At 34.8% G+C, this 23072-nt stretch overlaps 1 protein-coding gene across 1 annotated transcript; it reads left to right on the top strand.

Moving 5' to 3' along the window:
* The first annotated feature begins 280 nt into the window (after positions 1 to 280).
* LOC129242123 (uncharacterized) lies at positions 281 to 2060 on the top strand. The gene is made up of 4 exons (XM_054878680.1): positions 281 to 991; positions 1090 to 1513; positions 1591 to 1815; positions 1878 to 2060. The coding sequence occupies exons 1-4, from the start codon at positions 404 to 406 to the stop codon at positions 2027 to 2029; spliced, it is 1389 nt and encodes a 462-aa protein (XP_054734655.1). The 5' UTR covers positions 281 to 403; the 3' UTR covers positions 2030 to 2060.
* Positions 2061 to 23072: the final 21012 nt, after the last annotated feature.

Here is a 23072-nt window from a genome sequence, read left to right as displayed (position 1 = left end):
ATGATCACCAAAATTCCAGGCGATTTGCTTTCTGAAGAGGCGTTAACCGAGGAAACTGGTGAGTAATAGACATTTACATACACGTACATATAAATGATATAATTCGTAATTGTGCATTTCAGATGATATATGGAACGAAACACGTCGAGGTGACGATGTCGACATCAACGATTCCGGAAAACAAAGTAAATGTTTGATGTTTGCCCAAACCATCCACGATGAAATTGTTCCACGGTGCATCACCAATGACTAAGACAATACAGATTCAGATAATGCCCATTATTGCCCGGACATCACTAATCATATTTTAAGGAAATCTAAAACATTTCCGTTATGGTCGTGTGTTTGTCGTGATACTTTCAATTATGGCAGAGTTCCGGCGACGAGCAGCTGCAGTGAGTCAATGTTCAATAACATCAGAAACCGATATTTTGGAAACATGACATTTCCAATTCGTGTGGATGATTTTATTGTAAAGCATACAGACATCATTGATGGGAAAATGCATATGAGTGGAATAGATACGACACCGACGATGTCTTCACAACAATCGCCAACAGATGTGAATTCTCCACGATCGTTCTGCAAGGAACCACTTCATCGTGATTCCTCAGTTACTTGCAAAATTTGCACGTCCTCGTTTGCTGCAACGATTCCTGAAGATGAGCCACTGGACAAGCATCTGTGTCAATTGTGTCTGCGGATGTCAAAAGAGGAAATTGAGAACATTCTGGCCTCCAGAACTTATGAAAATTGGTACGGGCTAGTGGCAAAAGAGGAAAAAAAGAAAATAGCCGTAGAAAAAAAACGAAAAGTTGAAACACAATCACTATACTTGCAGCCGAATTTTACCGAAAATCAGCTTTTACTGCATCAATCACTTAAACGCTTTCCAGTATTAAAAAATGGAAATAGTTGCACTGCACCTGTACCAGTCGATGGAAAAGCCACAGTTTTATCAAACACTTGTGCATTTGATTCCATTGCTCAGGTAATATATACACGCATCATAGCGAAGTTTCCAATAAAAACAATTAATATGATAATTTTGTTATTGTATTGTTATGCAATCGTTATATTTTATTTCAGATCTTCACGGTTGCATGTTTTGACGATGCCGATTTTATGGAGTGCTGCAAAAAATCAAAACTGATTTTCTTCGATCTTATTGCAAGCATGAGTACCCACCAACTGAATTACGGCATGTACATTACGCGAGCAAAATTATTAAAATCGTTGATGCCATTTCAAGAAGGAGAGGAAATCGACGCAGTGAAATGCCAAATTAACGCTGGAGAATTATGCGCAAAACTGTTTTCAAAAATTCCCAGCTTTACAACGATCAAAACTTGTAGTACTGGCTGCGCTCCCATAGAAAAGGATTGGCCAACAGTTTTAGTGCCACTCAACGAAATAAAACAAATTCCTCAGTATTTGGAGAAATCTGTATTTATTAGACATGCAAAGCCATGTCGAAACTGCAAAATAACAACAAATATTGATTTTCGAATTGGTGTGTATCAATTTATAAATTTATTTTCTTATATTTGTAATATTTTACTTTATTTAATTAAAAAAATTTTATTTTAGGGCCCTTTGCAATAGTCGAGATATACCCTGTAGACGATAATAACTGCAATATACAACTGAAGGATATTCAAAAATGTATTGAATTTAAGAATAAAAATAAACTGCAGCTACTTGGTGTCGTCAAATTTAGAGAATTTATTTCTCGAAAAAATACAAGAAATCAAGAAATGAAAAAATTAAAAACCGCCATTGAGAATAAAGAAAATATTCTTTCAAAAAACGAAGGTAATGAATCGCTAACACCAAAAATTGCCATGAAAGTATTAATAATTATGATTCTTTTTCAGTTCCGGTAAATGGCCATTACACGGGTCTTGTTTTGTGTGGAGATAACTCATGGATAGAGTTTGATGATTTTAATCCCCAACAAAAGCCAAAAAAAATAAAAGACTGTACGTGGCTTCAGCCACATGTAGCCATCTATAAGCTTAAAAAATAAATATTTATTTTAATGAATAGTTTGTTTTTATATTTACTGTATGAAATTATAAAACCTATATGATAATATAGTTTAATTAAAGATATTTAATTTTTTTTTCGATCTCAAAATCAATAAAAAAAACTATATATTTTCGTGTGATTGCGATTTTTTTCTTATCACTATATGACACATCTGTTAGTTTGCCTACAAAAAAGGTTCAATCATCAAATATTAACTCTATTAAATAGGACACTAAAAAAATTACTTCTCCATACAATATTGTCTACTTTATGCGCTGCAACAAAATTTTTTGGACTTGTATAGTTTTCGATTAATTTTCAGTTTTGCATATCAGCTGTGAAATAGCCAACATTGGTACAGCGATAACTCGAGAACGGTTGATCGTTCACTCAACCTTCATTTATAAAAAATTAAAAAAATTTATTAAAAATTATTTTGCAGCTGAATACTATTAAGAAGCATGTAACTGTAATGATACTGCTGTAAAAATTATTTAGTTTGCCATTTTCATTATTATTTACGCGAAAATTGAGTGTGGGTGTTAGTGTACACAGAGGGGGTGGTTTTTTTTTGTTTTGTTTATATGGATTTGAAAGCCCATAAATAGCCCAAAATTTGATATGCTTGAGATTTTTCTACGACCAACCGTTCTCGAGTTATCATTGTGGCGGTGCTGGCTATTTTACAGCTGGCACCGCCACTTTGAAGTGTCAATGATTCTAGATTGAGAAGAGCCCAAAAATTTTTGTTGCGGCCCAAAATTAGCCCATAAATAGCCCATAAATTGGGCACAAAAAGTTTTTGATTTTGACGTTGTGGCGGTGCTAGCTTCCTCGACCCGTAATTGAGCCATGCCAATACTATCATAATAAAGAGAAATGACAAGAATTTCTTAAAAAAATTGTATTTTATTCAAATCAACACCGGCCCTTGAAACTAAACCACCCTTTATATATTTATGTATATACTTCCCCTAATTTTCTAAATTTCCGTAAATGTCAATTCGCTAACAAAACAAAAGCCTTTTGATTATTTCATGTGCTCATTCACAAAGTGGCACAGGCTTTATACGACTCCATATATATTTTACGAGAGCCGGGAATTCCCACCAAGAATTATCGAGCATATTTGAGCCATCTAAATTTCAAATTTTCTACTTGGTGCTTGATACTAGACATACTATCCGAAATTTTGAGAGTGTGAAACGGTCACTCACTTTTTTGGTGGAAATTTGCTCGAGCTGTTTATCAGATGTTTAACGCGCGATTTGGAGTTCTCTCGTAAACGGAAGGCTTTACAGGCTTAAGGGGAAGCGTGGCCGCGATTAGAAACAACTTTTACTAACAATTCGATTTTTTTTTAAACGTTTAAAATCCTTTACTTATTTTACTTCTTCACATAAAATTTACAATTAAATGTTTTGCTAATAGTATAGCATTAAGAATAATAAACGCATGGTTGAAAAAGGTTCCTGTTCCATACCTTCGAATAACCGCTGAATCGCATTTTTCTCCAGTTTACGAATGTATGCTCCCATTCTTCGTTTTTTTTTTGTGTTTTTTTTTTTTTAGTTTTTCACAATTTACAGTGCTTATACTAAATTTCCAAATAAATCTTCTATTGAACGACATTGAGACTAGTTAGATGCGTTCCGTTAGTTTGGTACAAAATTTACTTTTCACTTATTTAAAAGCCCCTGCTTACCTGCGTAATGGGGCAACGTTTTGTCAGGCAAGAACTCCTTCTGGTATTCTTCTTGGTTCACTACAAAATTATTTTGCTTGAAATAAAGCTTTGAAACTCCTTTCTTGGTTATTGCGAAGTGGAGCATTCTTTTTGGTTCAAATTTGTGTTTGAACTTCAATTTCACATTGAAGGCACGTTTGTAAACGTTATTTTGTATAAAATCAATCATTTCCAGGCACCTGAAATTTGCTGAAGGGAAAGTAACTTTCAATAGCAAAAAAAAGTACTTTCCTTCAATCCATCGGCATTGCAGCTTCATTTTAGATATTTGCTCGACGTTGTAATCTGGTGAACTAACTTTTTGTCAGCACTCTATTTTACGTTTTCTTACGTTTTGCAGATAGAACTATGATGACATTTCATTTCTGCAGCGGTGTTACGTTGGCTCATGTTGCTCCTATTGTTGAACATATCATATCACTGTCAAAAACACTTGCAAACACCTCATCAAGCGTAACACAACACTTCATCAAAAATTAATATAAATCCAGCTGAACAAGCCTCTTTTCTCAAAAATAGATATATCACAACTCTACTAGGCAAATGTTTTAAGCCATTTTCCATGCCACTCAAAGTTATGCCGCTCAAGTATGGAGCTTCACTCTATTTTAAGACGTAGACAAGCTCCAACTTAACTTTGTTAAAAAAAATTGTAAGGCTTCCAGAATGCTCGCTTACTTATGCCAAAATGTTGGAAACGAATATGGAAAATTGACACATCTGTACTCTTACATTGCATCTTAATTATATGCAAAGAACAATTTTTAAGTACAGTAATATTTAAAGCAAGATGCAATCTTTTGAAATTAAATGGTATATATAATACTCGTAATAATTGTAGACTCTGCCATACAAGCGAAAAAGAAGACGTTGAACATTTCATTACAAGATGCCCAATATGATCACAATTGCGTGTTGCAAATTTCCAAAAAGCAATTTTAATTCATTATAATGTAGAGAATACATATTTGAATGCAAAAAAACATATCAGTCTTGGAAAAAGCTAGTTTCCTACATAACTTGTGCTTTAACGTACAGAAAATTAATTGTAAATGAATTTACGTGATACGCTAAAAATTTATCGCATATTCCGGCAGAAGATCTTTAGACCATTGCCGTATATTCTATTTATTTGTTTCAAATTTCTATTTTTTAGTCTGTCGGCAAATATAGTAAACTGCAAATATTAGATAGAACTATTTTATACTATTCTTCTATTCTTCATACCACTGTCCCACTTTCTTTCCACGCTCATAGCCTTAAGAATTCTATATAATGTAGATATGGAGTTCGCTTTTAAAAGGGTTCAAGCTAAATATTGGTTTGGAGAAAAAGAAAGCCATTATTTGTACATCAAATTTTTGCTCAAATGGTGAAAAACTATTTTATGGTCAATCTTTAGCTCCTGGGCGATGTTACAATTATTAACACATCAGTAATTGTCGATTATATCTGTGATTTTATCGACATTTTCGCCATTATCAACATTGTCTTTAACATCAAAAAATGTCTGTACGGATCCGACGAAACAAAAATTGCGAGTAACTAGCTTTTGCAGCATCGGCGCCATAAACTTTTTAGTGTGAAATGCCACCTTGCCAACGAGCATAAACTTTAAATTGCTTGATCGATACTTTAAGAGATATCGATCACTACAACCATCTACCGAGAAAATAATAGATTCCTTTTTCCCCAACGGTACTTTCAAAACATATCACTGCATATTATTATACTGAAATAAAAAAATTATTTAAATCAATTCATCACTTCTTATGTCCGTTTCGAGTAGAAGCAATACAAAATGTTTCTGATCAGGCTCAATGTCATTTAAGCGATGGAGATAACAAATCTTAAATTACCGTCATCAAAGGAAATGAGTGGATTTCATCGACAATTGCAAAGAGAATTCTTTTCAACAAAGTATGTACTCCCACACACAAGCAAAGAAAATTTAGCACTTCATTAAATTATTTGCATTTTTTATTTTTTCTGCATTTTTGAGAAGCCCAAAACTTCATTAGAAGAGCTCAATAGCGGGTAATATTTATCCGATCCGAAGAATCGATCGCTGCAAATGTGTTTGTCGTCATCATATGTGCAATATTGCATTCCATACTTAGTGTAAATATAATAACAGTTGTTGAAAACAGGTTGATTTACAAATAAAGCTTTAACATTGTATGTATGTACCTATATAAACAGAGGTGTGCATAAATTATACTACCAATAGACTGCAGCACTCCATGCATCATCTGCTAGTGTGCAACATACTCACATCTTCACACATAGGCGGCTGAATCTAAATACACAATAAAGTAGAGACCTAAGCAGATACAATACTTTCTATGTACGGAAATTCATTAGCTACGCCCTTCCTGCTGTGCGTTCCAAACAGAGCTGCCGCCTAAGTTGCTGATTCTTTGGTAGGCAGAAGTTCTCCAGTTGTGAAAAAATAGGAACCAATGATGTCGCCGACGTACAAACAACCCGAAGCTATGTATTTTTTTGGGATGCATCATCCTTTTTGACTCCAAATATCACAATTTGGCTTATTTATAAATTGAACGCACACTTTAACCACTTGAATATCGCACCCTAAATACAAAAGGGGCACAACTCAAAATTTTCCACACTCGAGCTTGACTTGTTTACAGTAGCACAGAAAACAAACTATGTGACATATCACGCTGAAATTTGCCATGTAAGCTTATAACAGTCCTACCAAAAAACAAAAAAATTATTTTTGCCATATGTCATCCGCGGACCGTTTTATTGATAACGTCTCGTTCATATTTGAGCTTCTGCTCATTTTGAGTTGTGACCCTTTTGTATTTAGGGTGCGATATGTTCAACAAGACTGATTTTGGAGTCATTATTTGTGAACAAAATTCATTTATTATTTAAGTTAATATTTTTATTTCTGCAATTTCTCATAGGTTTTAGTTACATTGGGAAATCTGATACTAAAATTGCATCGATTGGCGGCTCTAGTTGCAATTTGTATGCAATAATGACCCCACGAACGACGAAGACTCCATTGTGCCAGACACTCTTCAGCTGTCACGGTGGCAGCAAATATAAACACCAACAACAAATGCTTCATCACTTGATGTATTTTTATGGCTATGATGTGCAACCGCACCTACAAGTATGAGTGTATATGTACATATGAATAAGGAATGCCAAACATTTCGATTTTTACGATTTCGGGATTTTCGAGATCTCATTATTGCAATTTTCGTTTCCTGTAATTTAAGCATTCATCATTTAGAGAAATAGGTTTTAAGTCCACTTTTTATTGAAAGTGAAAATTATTTCATTAGTAAGTAAACACGATAGTTAAATTTATAAGCATTAAATAAAAAATTTCCGCAACAAAATCGATTACAGCTTTCAATAAGAAATTGTACCACCCTAGCTCACAAATCTGATAAAGTAACCTAAAAAGTAAGCAAATTTACATACTATATGTGCGCATAATTATCAAAGTGGTGTAAGTCAAAATTAAAAAAGAAATAGTTTATCTGTTATTTCACAACATGGGGAAAGTCATGATGTGCATTTTCAAAATTCTAAATGAGCAAGAGGACCAGAAAAAAACAAACGAATATTCTGGGAAATATTTTGGATTTTCATTTGATGTGCAGAAAGTACTTCCGTATACTAAACCATTTGTTTCGTTAACCTATTATAAACGAAATATGTACATATGCAACTGAAGTTTCCGTAATTTCCACGATGAAAATCTGAAGATGTGCGTATGCGATGAAACGACAGCTTTAAGAGGTGCACAGGAGGTAGGTAGGTAGGTAAGATGGCAAGAGTACCCCAGGTAAACTACAAGTAGTACTTACGTGCCGTTTTGATACCATAATGTGGACCACTACCTGTGAAAGGATTAAGGGAGGAGATAAAACCGTCTACAGCCATCCAGTGCTGTTGATGTAGCGGAGGGAAGAAAAGGGTCTAGGCAGGAGAATTTCATCAAGTCGTCCCCAAAGGGGACGCTGAGGAATCTCAAGCGCCTAGCCGCCAGAGCCGCACATTTGCAGAGAAAGTGTTCCACAGTCTCTTTCTCTGCAGGATCCCCACAGCTTCTGCAATGGGGGTTGTACGGAATTCCAAGCTTTGAGGTATTGAGCTATTGAGGCCAAAGTGCTTTTGAAATGGCACACGATGAGACAGATCTCCATCTGTATGGCGCTTTTCTTAGAAAGAAGTTGTGTAGTTTCCCTTTAACGACGGCCAAGGAGATACCGATGTGTGAGAAGGAGGCAGCTAGATCCGGTTCTGCCACCCCCTTCCTGGCAAGCTCATCGGCAATTTCATTTCCCTCTATATTCCTATGCAGACCCAGATGAGGGAAATGTTTCCTGCACATTAGAGTCGTTTAAGTTCACGAGAAGAGAGCTGCAATATGGCAACGACAGTGCCCTGATTGCATGTTGGATATTGGAAAAAATATTAATGTCTCCCTCCCAACAGCGATCCCGAAGCATTTTGCATGCCTGCAGGATCGCGAAGACCTCTGCTTGAAAGACGCTGCTTGTCTCCGGCAGTTTAAAGGAGACCGAAATGCTGGCTGATTTAGAGTAGACCCCCGCTCCCACTCCAGGCTCCATTTTGGATCCGTCAGTGAAAACAGAGGCATCTATATCCGCACCAACTCTCCCCTCTTTCCAATCTTGCCTGCTCGGAAAGATAGCCCTAGCACAACCCTCAAAGCACAGTTTGCGGATGGAGAGGTCGGTGCGAATATCAGAGAAAGAAGGGGAGATCTGATTCAAGATGCTTCTATGTCCTACCGGAAGTTGTCTCCAAAGGCCAAACTCCTTCAGCCTAATAGCACTCTGAGCAGCAATGGATTTAACCTGCAGATCCACAGGAAGTAGCGTCATTTTAGATAAAACGAATATCGCACCCGGATCTTATTTTAATGAAATCACTAGAAGAGTCATAAACAAGAAAAATCAAAAATAACGCGGGCGCATCAGTATCTTGGCTGCAAATAAAATGGATAAATTTCTTGAAAAATGCATCTTGTAAATTGTTCTATAAAACTGCTTTCGATAATTCTAAGTTCCATGTTTTTGATATTTCACCTAAAATAGGAACACCAAATATATGTTTTAAAAATCTTAAAATCTCGAAATTATAAAAAATTGCTTGTTTTTTTTTTAATTAATAAATATCTATGAATTATTTCATTAAAGTGATTATTTCTAATAAAACTCATAGTTATTTATTGCATTAAGTCATTTATACCATTCAGTTAATTTTTAAATGGGATAAGTCAATTCCAACCTTAAAACCACATTTTTGTATAAAATTCTCACAAAATTTCATATTCATAATAAATTTCGGTGAATCAAGACTAATGAAATTCTAAATAAAAAGGTCCCAATAAGTTCAATATATTTTTTTATTTATGGGGTTAGAGGTAGTCAGAATTTTCCAAAAATATTTTTTTTTTGCTTTTTCTTAAAGTACAATATAATATCTTGGTCTTAAAATATTGTGTGAAAATCTGAAGTGAATCAGATAAATGGTTTTCGAGTTATTCAACAATTAACAAAGAGCGCTCGGAGCGTTCGAGAGCAAGTAGGTAGCAGCAGCTGCACGTATGAAAGTGGCAGATAAGCGCGCTAACGATAACACTCGAGAAGGTGCTATGACGGCTGAAGGACTACCTGTATTATATGGCCCAGGAATAGATGGCACAGTGTAAGTAATTAAATTATTCTTATAACCTATATAAATCGTTAGCAAAACTTTAAATGAGTTTTTCTCAAAACATTGTTTTTTGAACTGGGGATCACTGTAACTTAAAAACCACTTGGTAGATGTCAGTTAAATTTGTACTGCTTTGAAAAACCTAAAAAACTCTCGCCTGATTGCAGCATTGCTTTTTTTCAAAAATTTCGATTCTTTTAAACAATTAATTGTCGGTTCTTTTCTCGAAAATCTGAAAAATATTTTCTGATGCCGCCATATTGTTAGTTTTGAAAAAACAAAAGCTTCTCTTTTCCGATTGATTTTAGATGAATCTCCAAGGACTTGGCTTAGACTACTTTCACAATTCTGGGTACATATATTTTTAAATCTCGTGAAATCTAGGCGGAATAAGTGGAAAGTAGTAGGCTTTAATACAAATTTATTTATGTTGCAGAAAATACATATGTGTATGTATTGATTTTATATTAAAAAGAAAAAAAACACGAAAATTTTCAAAAAATGCATACTCATATTAGCTAAAAAGTTTAAGTCAAAGTAATCTTTTGTTGCTATACAATGGGATTCTTCTCTCTCGATTTCGTAAAAAATTACAAATCTCGAAAATCATATGCTTAACAGAAATCGGGATCCCGTAACTGACATCTCTAATACAAACACACTAATAATAGGCCTCCCTAGATTGTCATATAAATACATGGGTGCACGTATGTATGCGTGCTACTTAAATCGAATGCTGCACAGCAAATTGCTTTCTCTCAAGACGAGCAGGTGAAACATGTGTGCTGTCTTTGATTAATGAAAGCTTAAATTGCAAGTCGATGGCTGGATTTTTTATCTTTTTTATGATTGGCTCTACTGCTACTATAATAAATGATTTCATCTGAGTTTTGAAATCTGCTAGGGAAAATAATAAATTCAGTCCTTGGACTGAGTTTATAAAAACACTCTTAGTCTGAAAATATGATTGGCAGACACCTATGCTGTTCCACCCTGGAAGATGGCGGTGCCGAGAAATCAACTATTGGCCTTGTGACAAATGAAAGAACTTCAGTCGAATTTCTTAAGAAATCTTGAAATTTTAGACAACACAGAAACTAAGGTGAACAAAATACTTAAAAAATGGTTAATCGACACATTTTTATCCGATCGCTACACAGGAGCTTAGACAACATAGTTTTTCAGGATAAATTTAAAAACTGTTTGGGTAAATTTTACACTTAGCCTCAAGTTTTTCATGCAGATTCAGCTTTTTACACAGTAGAATTGTCCGCATGCCTTATATAGACAGTGGCTTATTTCGGGCAATTTTGTACTGTGACCAAGCTCAATCAGCAAATATCGTTCTCCACTTTGCGTAAAGTTCGAATTTTTATAGCTAATCTAACTTTATTATACCAGAGAGCTATTCTTAGCTTGAACAGTAGAAAATGGCCCTCATGGTATTTACAGAATTTGGTTAAGTTATTATTTAAGAAATTAAGCTTTACATCTACAGTCGCAATAAATCAACAGCCATCACAGTTAACATTGGACAAATCTCATGAAAAAATTTGAGAAATCAAGAACTGAAAAAGAAATGTCTAAGTTTGACGTAAAAAGAACGTTCGTCTTATACGAAACATTTTTGGGCAGAAATGGCGTTGAAAATTTCACATTCATATAGTTTGCCAACAAAGCCCTAAACAAGGCGGGTTACAAAATATGTACAAAATGTAAATATGTTTTTTATTTATTACAAATTAACTAGCTTTTTTTACTTTTTACTTATAAGTGCTAACATTTTTGTTCCAATGCATATTTCAAAAATTTAGATATGTTTTATTAATTTTGAGTTTTCGTTGTCAGTAAAGATTATAAAAAAAGATGTGTCACTAACAAAATATTGTATTGACGATAAATTTATATAAATATGTGAACCTTAAATAAGTAAATTAAAAAAGTACCTATAAAAAAGGTAGTAGATTTTGTCTGCATATTTTTCTCATCCTTCTTTTTTCCGTCCTTTAGTTCATAAAAATCCGAGCCCTAGTCATTACGAGTATAAGCAATTTATGAGATTTAACATGAAAAACGCGGAGCGATATGGAATTGATTTAAAAGTGATGCATACCCAGCCTCGGACGCCTAAAATCGATCTCAAATTGGTAGTTATATCCTCGTATACAAGGCGAAGTCCGAAATAAACAGGACTAAGCTAAAATAGAAACGACAGGAGCTTTGTTCTGATAACTTCGAGTTTTTTTATTCCAAATAGTCCCCTCTGGCCTTGATACAAGCTTTTCGAAAGAGTGTTTCAGCTCATTGACCGGAATGTTCTTCTGGATGTCGGCCTATTCGATGGCCTCTACGCACGTAAAACGATTTCCTTTCATGGGCAAATGCAATTTAACAGACGTCACAGGGAATACAGTGAGTGATTGATGGTTAAAATGGGATTTCTAGTCAAAAAATCAGTCACAAAAGTGGATCGATGTAATGATGCATTATCATGCAATAAGCGCCAGCTTCCTCCTTCGCGGTATTCAGGGCGAATTCGACGAATGCGATGCAACAAACGCATCAAAACGTCAAGATAGAAAATTTCATTGTCGGTTTGGCCCATTGGCATGAACTCCTTGAGGACAATTCTCTTGGAATCGTAGAAACAAATGAGCCCCGACTTGATTTCTGACTACTCCAAACCCGTTTTTTTTTATGGTGGCTCGTCTGGGACCTTCCATTCTGCTTAGTTTCAGGTCCATGTTGGAAACACCACGTTTCATCATCAGTTACAATGTTTTTAAAGGAAGTTCTCGTATTTTCTCGCTTCTTTAATGAGGTCTTTCGAATGTTGAATTCTGAGCAATTTTTGATCCTCAGTTAACTTGTGCGGAATAAAACGAGCACAAACCTTTCGTAAGTCCAAATGATCAGTTGAAATGCGATAAATCGATGTTTTTTGAGATATTCAACTTCGATTTCATGAATTTCAACGGTGATTTCAGTTACTTATTGATAAATTTCACAATTTGGAACAATTTCACAACCATCTCTGAAACGTGTAAACCAATCATGAGCTCTGGCGCGAGATAGACAATCACCACTCATCAGCAATTCAAATTTTTTGGTAAACGTTTTACCGATTTTAAAACAAAATTTTATAATAGCTCTTTGTTCGAAACTCATTTTTGTACCGATAACTCAAGCATACTGACACTTTAGACCAGTGATTCCCAAAGTGGTCTATATCGACCCCTGGGGGTCTATGACAACCTGCAAGGGGTCTGCGTCAGCGAAAAAAAATTTTGGGGTCAATGAAATGAAAATGGGGGTCCGCAATAGTGGACCTCAACACATACACTGATAGTACCTATTTACTTACATCATACTATCTTATAATATCAAAATATGTATGAATGTATGTATGTATGAATGTAATAAATGACGTTTTAATCATTAAAATATTGCCAACGTCAATTAATGGAAACGTCAAATGTAAGAACGGATATCAGCAATTCTGGCTGCAAAACAACATACCCGTTACTTATCCCGTATTATGGAATATAGCGAGGAAATTTTTAATTTCCTTTCCATCGTCATACCTACTGGAAAGGAGGTTCAGCGCTGTTACCAATCTCCTAACGAAAAAAAGAAACCCTTACCCTAAGATTAACCCTTACAAAATTGACGCCAAATGTTGATAATTTATTATTAAAGCATCAGGTTCATCCTTCTCACTAAAAATATTGACTTATTGCTTATGTTATTTTATTTATAGTTTATTTTCTATTACGTATATTTTACATAACAGATACAAAATTTTATTTTGAGTAGTTTTAATTTAAATTCAATTAATAAATGTATAAATTAACATGTGTTTTTACTTTAAGTTTTTAGCACTAAACTTCACTACAGTTAGAAATTTACAGGAAATCAATATCAGGTAATTAGGGGGTCTACCCAACACGGAAAAACATGGCAAGGGGTCTACGACACAAAAAAGTTTGGGGAACTCTGCTTTAGACGAAATAACTTCGTTTCCACTAAACCGAATGCCACCAAGCTTACACTGGAAGTCAGCTAGGGATGTAACTTCCAACGCACTAACTCATTAAAAAGATGGCGCCATCAAAAACATTTTTATGACGCCAGTCTTGTTTATTTTGGACTTTACCTTGTATATATACATAATTGGCAGTTTTAAGTCGATTCCGAATGGCAAATAGTTTTTATAAGGGGCTTTTTCAAAGCAGAAATACATTCGGAGATTTGCCATTGCCTGCCGAGGGGCGACCGCTATTAGAAAAACTTATTCTTCATTTTGGTGTTTCACAGAGATTCGAACACCCGTTCTCCGAATTCCGAATGGTAGTCACGCACCAACCCATCGGCTACGGCGGTCGCCCCAAATCTAATAGAATTTTTAATAAATTTAGTCACCTCATATATTTTACAGAACTCGATGAAGCCTGAAGCAAACTGCTAAATATGGAAATGCACCCGAGGTTTTGAGCTATATTCAAATTTCGAAGTTTCTGGATAATGGATAAATTATTTAAAAATCGGCTTTAATAATGTTCTCAATAAAACTCGGATAAACAAGAAAGCGAGTTGATATAAAGGTGATAAAATTGTGCTAAATATCTGAAAATCTAAACTCTGCACTTATACACAAAACTAAAAAACGCAGTTAAGCTCGTCTAAAATGAACGAACCAAATCGAAGTGCTATTACTTAGATGTCTAATACTTAACTTAGTTTTCGCGGAAACTTAGAGCATATCACCAAAATTTCACCAGCAATACTCACGGTGAGAGACCGTTGATCGGCTCTAATCGTTTTTGCAGAAATCAGCTGATATTCTGCCGTAACCAGGAAAATGATAGCCGTTTGTTTAGGATAAAGGTCGGCAAAAATTAAGATTGTGTTGCTGGTTTATAAAAAAACTGCAAAACAAGGGCTGATTGGAAGACTAATTATATTCAACTAACCTCACTTCACACATTTTCTTTTCATTTCATTCGCTTTTCTCTCTGTTAAATACTCTATGACGTAACAGCCAAAGTTACACTCACAACTTTACTTCGGATGGCCAAACCTTGTGTTCTACCATCCTTGACGTTATTTTTCATCGCCCACGTTTAGAATGTTTGGTTTGCTTTCTCTTTGTTTTTGAGAGTTCGCTTTAACGCGTTGCCATATGTTTTACATTTGTAAGAAAAATCAAATCTGTATGGCATATTTGGAGAAATTTAATTCAAAATATGCTTTCAATATACTTAAAACACATAACTTAGGAATCTAAAACTTACAGATTTCTAAGTTTTCTAAGTTCAGTGGAGTTAAGGTTAGCCAGAAAGAGGCATTGCTGGTATGGTAGTAGAGTTCACGTTAGTTATGTAAAATTTTGTTGTAGCTTGGCTAGCAGATGTCTTATATATTTATGTTATTCCTTTTACTCCATAGTGAAGCATAGGGCCACAACATAGTTCATGCAAAAGCAAAATGCTTAAATTCCTTGAAAAAGATCATCGTATAATAAAAGGAGTCTTCCATTCAAGAGTAACAACATTTTACGGTATTCGGGTCTTAGTATTATTTAATGGGTATTTTTAAAAACTTGTAGTATTAAAATTGTAGTATTAAATTTGGTATTAAAACTTAGTATTTTACCAATAAATTTAGTACTAAAATTTGTTCGCTTCAAAGTAAGCAGTAAATCAATTAAAAAATTTTGCATTTAAAGAGTCAGTTATCAAACCATTATATGCAATACAATTTTTATTTTTTATTTACTGAAAGTTAAATATATAATAGTAAACTTTGCTTTCAAACTCTTTCCCGAGAATCACCGTAAAAGTTTTTAAGTGTATGTATATGCACAACGTGACATCCTGTGCACCGCAGTGTCAACTTTAATGTTTTTAATGTTCTCTCACAGTGTGCACTTTTCCATTCGCCATACTTCTGGGCTCTGCTATAGCATGGAAGTTGTACCATCAATAATTGGTGACACTGAATAGCCGCAACTTCAACATGTGGCATGACTAGGCACTAGCGCGTTTCACTTAAATTGAAATATATGTATATATGTAGCCTGTTTGTGGGCAGTGTATAACTACGTCCGCCCTTCATTGCTATGCACAAGACTGCATGCAATGTTGAGTGCCATGCATTGCAGTGTCTGAACGAATGATGTACCAAAAGTGTAAGTTGTTGCAGTAAGCGAAAGCATATTGCAATGCTGAACCCGGAAGTAGAGTGTATGGAGAGGAAATTTTCTTAAAATTTAATTTTCATTGTCACTTTACGTGACCTCCAATGTATAGTGTGTGCTTCCTTTCAATAACTGAGTATGAAAATACACACTGGTGCAAGGTCTTTCGAAAGATGCGCTTAGACGCTGCTTTAAAATGAAACTACATGTTAGATTAATTTAATTTACATACAAAATCCGACCCTAAGAATTATCTATGGAAAATTACATCATTTAAATACCTATCATGTCCATCAGCACTCTTTCCAAGTCTCAAAGTCAGAGAAGGCACTGTGTGCCACATAAACGTGACAAAAGAGCCTCGACTATTCACCAGAGAGGAACTCCAATTAGCTGGGAGCAAACTCCAAAACAACAAGGCACTAGGACTGGATGAAGTGCCCGCAGAAGTCCTCAAGGAGACCGCAAAAATCTGACCCCAAGTCTAACTAGACATACACAACGCCTGACTAGGAGATAAAATTTTCCCGGAAATCTGGAAAAACCAGCATCTCATGCTAATAAGCAAGCAAAAAGCTCTTTGAAAGCCTGATCAAGTCTCAACTGACCGCATCGATACATAACGCCGGCGGACTATCGGCAAAACAACCGTGCTTTAGACGCAGAAACTCTACAATAGTTGAAATCGAAGCTGTCACAAACAACGTAGGAACAATACAACGGGGTAGTATTCAATCCAGAAGTACGGTCCTCCCTGCCACCTTAGGGACTCTTTCAGCAGCGTAAGATGGACGGCATGCCATATTAAACGCCTTAGACCTAAAGTTCAAAATTCAGGCATTCGTACAGCGCATGATGAGGAATTCCTTCTGAGAACGCAAACTCGCCTATAAAACACCAGAGTCTTCTCGATGTATAGACGTCACATCCAGAGCGGGCTCAATGATCAATTCTTGGTCCCGACTTCATCCACTATAATGAAACATTCAATATAAATACGCTTCCCAATCAGATACACCGCAGTTATCACAACTCGAAACCTTGAAGAAGGTGGTACAAAACTTGGCCAAGTGGTCACAGAGAAAAAGGAGCGAATACTTCTAATTAATAAACATATCCCGTTGGAAGTTAGCGTGCAAATATGCTCAAATAGGCTAACCATAAACAAAGTTCTAAAGTACCTATGTATAAGACTGAATCCAAGACTAACTGGGTCCAAATAAAACTCGCAGCAGAAAAAGCCGCTAAGATTGCATCCCCACTTAGTAAGTCGATGGCAAGCAAAGAAAGCGGAAAATAATGATGGTTAGCACTCACCCCACTCTTATACGGAACTAAACTATGGGAAAACGCGCTAAAGGCAAATCATCGGTGTGAGCTCCTAGCATCGGTACAACGAATGGCAGCTCTGTGAGTTGTGTCTGCTTACCGCACGGTATCAGGGCTTGGTGTTCAAGCGATTCAGATACAGATACATTTAATAACATTTGAGAGGAAAAAGTTGTGGTCATTAAATATCGAGAAGAATGGAAGAAAGGGTTAACAAATCTGCAGCGCGAAATAAAGAAGAAAACGATAACGAAATGACAAGACCGCTGGAGAAACGAAAAACGAGACAGATGGACGGCTATGCTAATAAAAGAAATCGGTACATGGTGCAGCAGGAGCATCGGTGAAATCAATTTGTATATAAGTACAACCCAAATGCATTCAGGGCACGGCTATTTCTATAAATACCGATTCAAAATAAGGAAACGCGAACATAATTAGGAAGATGGCACGCCACTCTGAAGTAATGCGGAAGCTATTGGTAAGGCTTTGCGGCGGTTCCAAACAAGGGGCAGCTTCTTAGGCTCCGGATTTACCACTGCAGCCACGGCTATATGCTGCTAATGATAATGCATTAAGCACTTTTAAAATACCCTTTATTATGCATGTATGTGGTACCTAAGTATTTAATTTTTGCTTAGTCTGAAATGGAAATTGAAGACTGGAACATGAAAACGAAGTTAACATTGCACTAAGGACTAGCAGACAATTTATGCATCTTAGAGTCGTTTCATAACAGCGCGCAGGGGTATTAAAATTTTGTTCATATCATATAACAAATTTTATATAATAGCATAAAGGAATCGAGATAGATGTAGATAGGCATACATATACAAAGTGGCGAAAAATTAATCACCCTATGGGAAAACTTATAATTGTTCTAAATGGTGTGTACATAAATCATATTTGACACTTGTGAGCTCAACAGCTGCAGTATACAAACAGAGAAACAGTGGAGCGCGTAAAACCCAAATTAGAAATTTTCATTACTTATTAAAAATTTTTTATTTAGTAAAAAAATTATTATTAACAAAATTGGATGATTAATTTTGTGCCACTCTACATATGTCTACATATCTCTATAAAGATCAACCATGAGCTAAAAATTCAGGTTGGTCTGGATTTTTTTTTATTATTTTTATATTACTCAACAAGAAAGCTTAAATGTGTATATTTTATAAATATGAAAACAATTTCTGTCTTTTCTAATTCAGATTTAAGCCGACTCCGAACAACCAATGGTTTGTATGAGGAGCTTTTTTCATGGCAGAAATACACACGGAGATATGCCATTGCCTGCCGAGGGGCGACCGTTATTAACAAAAACTTTTTCTATCATTTTGCTGTTTCATGCACGGAGATTAAAACTTACGCACTCCGAATGGTAGTTACGCATCAAACCATTCGGCTTGTTCTGTGGTGGTCTAATGAGTCGAACTTCGAGAGAGACTTAGTTTGCATCATTTTAAAATATCAACACAACCATAACTTTTTAGCTTTTTACCTTAGTCCAATTTCGAGGAAATAGCACGAATCACATAAAACGATTTTTTTCCTTTCCTACATCACTTTGGAATACGGTTTGTGACGTTCGTGAGTACTTTTGCCTTCGCTAAGGCGCATTTTTGGCGACACTAATTTAATAGAGTTAAATTCTAAAACAACAATGCATAACATTATTTTGTGAAGTTCTCCAGATCTACCCCCCATAGATGTACTCTATGAGCTATTTTAAAACGTAAGATAAAGGAACACAGCCTAACATCGCAAACAGCCCTGACATACCTTCTACTCAAATATGAATTGACTTGTTTACAGTAGTACAGAAAACAAACTATGTGACATATCACGCTGAAATTTGCCATGTAAGCTTATAACAGTCCTACCAAAAAACAAAAAATTTATTTTTGACATATGTCATCCGCGGACCGTTTTATTGATACCGTCTCGTTCATATTTGAGTAGAAGGTATGCTTTAACCCACGAGTGGGGCGCCATAAGTACAGACGAATGTGCAAAACTTGTACGCTTGTATGTGCAAGGCTTGCTGCTGCTATCAAAGCAAAGAGTGGACCTACTGATTTATTAATTCAATATCATTAGTTCACTTTTTAAAACGAAAATTTCAGTAATTAAAGCGGTGCATGTTACTTTTGGCCATTTGGCTGTACATATTTGGTCGAACTTGTTGGTTCAATTAATGTGAAAGATTCATTCAAGAAAGTCATTTGCTAAGAAGAATTCACACTCAACAACACACAGAACAAATCTTATAGCTGAATACAGCGTTGAGAGATGGGGAACCAGCTTTAAAACGGCTTTTCATCTATGTCATGTGTGCGAATAGAAATGCTAGAGCTGTCCTCAATTCTATTATCAGCAGGAAATCTATCTTTACGTTAGTCGAAATTCTATAGAATTATTATCAGAGTATCGCAGTATTACTGGAACTATGTCTTTTAGTGTTTTTATTTTTTTTTTTCATTATTTTGCCGGCTACAACATCTGTAGGTGATTGAAAATATTTCGACGAAAACTTGTAAAACTCTATCACTTATTTAGGCACACATTTACATGCATATACATATACATATACGATGATACAACCTTTTGAAAAGTTTGTTGCAGTATTTTGATTGATTTTTTTATTAATTTAATTTTACTGCAGAGCATACACGCACTTGCAACGAATCAAACTCATCAACAACAAAAACGATAGACCATCAACCAGCGCTTGGTACCATTTGATGGTGCTTGCAACACAATTCATCAATAGCAACGTTCATTTATTTCATTTCTCATTACTGATCTAAATTGAATTCATTGATTGGGACATTACTGGTTATCAACAGCATACTCGTATGTGTATATATATGTAAGTATGTATATATACGAGTACGTATTCGAGACCCATCACTTCTCCAGTGCCTCATTTCAATTTTATTGCTTTTCAACGCACTTTGTTTCGCCTTTTGTGCAACATTAATCTTAATTGAAATGTTTCTTGTTATAAAATAGCAGCGATGCCAATGAAACAGTGACACAGTAGTGCCAATGCGCTAAACCAGTAACCAGACAAAGCAACATCCACACAAACATACACATCTACATATGCATGGCAGTGATGTTCTTGCTTCCGCTTTTAACTTAGTTGTTAGCGTGGGTGTGTGTGTGTGACGTTTTATTGCAATAATCATGGTCTTCCCCCCTCCATCCATTTTATATTGGTTGGTCGTTGAAATTTAATTTCACAGATAATTATGCTAGCATTGGGAACGAGCAAGCGTTTAATTAAAGTCCTCAATACTTGAGGGCGATCCTCATTCATCACACTAGCAGCAGTAGCAGCAGCACCAGAATCAATGGCATATCGAGTAAAGAGTGTGTGTGGTAAGCTTATTGAGAATGAGAAAGCAAAAGTGTTCAAAACAAACAAGACGGAAGCGAAAATAAGTGAAAAAAACTTCTGTTTCAGAACTAGTGATATTTCGGCAACGGTGGGCCATTTTGATTTCAAAATGTGACAGTACGAAAGCTGAAAAGTAAATACTAGTAATCATTCTTACAATGATAATCTAAAGTTCATTAATCTTTCCCTGCAATGATAGCAACGTTCGGGGATGAGACTGTATTAATGGCATCAAACAATGACGAAAAACTGTTGACCTTTACACTTCAAAAATTAATAAACAATACAGTAAACTGGTTTGACGATTGGGGTATAGAAGTTAATAAAGACAAAACTATACAAGATATATATACAAACAAAAAGGCATCAAAATATAATCTTACTTTAAAAAACAACAAAATAAAAATCTGCCCAGCAACAAAATATCTTGGAATAACTATTGACGAAAAACTAACATGGAAAGAGCATATTATTAACAAAAGAAATCAAATTAAGAATAAGTACCGGCAATTAAGTTGGCTAATCGGACGAGCATCAAAACTATCACTTTATAATAAGGTGACTATATACAAAACAATTATTACTCCTAACTGGAAATACGGAATAGAAATGTGGGGAACGGCTAAAAATACAAATCTTCAGCTCATACAGCGAACACAATCCAAAATATTACGAAATATAACAAATGCTGGTTGGTTTATTTCCAATGAAGCCGTACATCGTGAATTAAACATAGACACGATTCAAGAAACAATCACAAAATACAGCACTAAGCATATACAGCGCCTGTCAGTCCACCAAAACGAACAAGTGCGTAAAATAGTACCGGCAGAAAATATCAAACGAAGATTAAAGCGACTCACACCGGCTGATCTAACTATAAGATTTACAGTGTAATTAAACGAAAAAAACAATAATAATAATAATAATAATAATAACAGATCCTTCTTCCATTGGTAAAAGAACATAATAGATCCCAATTGTACAAAAACTGTAATAAATAAAGGGGATATAAAAAACAAAAAAAAAATCTTTCCCTTTTCCGAGATGTAGTAAAATACCAGGAATATTATATTGATGGTAAAACTGCTCACAGGATCTATATTAATTCTAGTCCACTTTTTTACTTCAGAAATATTTTCTTAAAACCATATAAAACCAACTTCGAGCTGAATGCATTTTTATTCCAATATTTTAACTCTCATTCCACCGCCTTTGATATGTGGAACACGCTTTTCATCGGGAGAAAGCAATGTCGTTCTTTCCCAATTAATAATTTACAATTTACAATTTACAATTATTAATTTATTTAAATTATTATTAAGGCAATCATTTTTTCTGTAGCTGAACAGTTTTTGGTCTCGACGCAGGAATTTACCTTTCTTGGCTCGATGCCAAAACAAAAATTATCCGCACAAATTGCAGGCTGTGACTTTTGTGTCAATTGGGAAAAGAAAAGCCACAAGCAATAAATCATTGTGGGGTGTTTTAGCACGATAGGGTTATTTATTACTACAAAATTATTGGTTCGAGTCGAGCTGAAAGATAATATTTTTTTTCGATTTTAACAAATGTTGTCTATTGTTATATTATTCACATCAAAATTTTAATAAAAATCACTTCTAAATTGAAAAACTATAAAAATGCAATGAAATTTTTCACAGCCGTCTCAAGAATAAAACCTGAATGTTATGTCAATACTCTGATTCTCTACCATGATTCTTGATGGTGAAATAAATATACATATTGGCAATACAACAAATTTTATAACATTTCAATAAAAAAAAAAAGATTAACAATACTCTAGGCTGTGGACTATTACTACGGCGACAATAAAGTGAGTATCAGTTCCGAACTATGAAAAACAAAAGAATGCAGCGAAATTTCTAGGTCATGGTCAAGAAACATTAATTTTTTTTTAATATTTACCTTAATAAACTATTTAACAAATTTATTACTTGGCAACGCTAACGAGAATCGTCTTCATCTGAAGCCGTGTAAAATTCACCATTTGCTTTTATATGTAGAAAGGAGAAGCATTGTGGTCCAGTCATGGCTTCTAATGAATGCAAAGCACACTAGTTCGGGATTTTCAAAGCAATGGGGAATTTCACTGCATGGATGTAACATCTTTCAATTTGTATATTTATTTGTGTGTGATTTTCATATGAATTTGTGCATCTAATCTAGCCTTGCAATAACATCTAACGGCTAAAAGGAAAGTTAATATTGAAAGTCAGTATCTGACTTTCACGTTCGACCAAGTTAATTCGAATACAAATAGTAGCGATATAAGGACTTTTATTTGAAAATTGTGTTAAATTGACACAAAAAACGCTTGAAGGTTACTTGGTTTCATATTGCTTTGGAAAAACAATACTTTATGACGAACGTGGCTTGATATGCATCCTGATAAACATAAAATAGATAATAGATAATAGATAATAGATAATAGATAATAGATAATAGATAATAGATAATAGATAATAGATAATAGATAATAGATAATAGATAATAGATAATAGATAATAGATAATAGATAATAGATAATAGATAATAGATAATAGATAATAGATAATAGATAATAGATAATAGATAATAGATAATAGATAATAGATAATAGA

Source organism: Anastrepha obliqua, chromosome 3, assembly GCF_027943255.1.
Source record: "Anastrepha obliqua isolate idAnaObli1 chromosome 3, idAnaObli1_1.0, whole genome shotgun sequence".
NCBI classification, from domain to species: domain Eukaryota; kingdom Metazoa; phylum Arthropoda; class Insecta; order Diptera; family Tephritidae; genus Anastrepha; species Anastrepha obliqua.
Note: the sequence above shows the minus strand (reverse complement) of the source record. Positions and strands in the feature narration are given on the sequence as shown.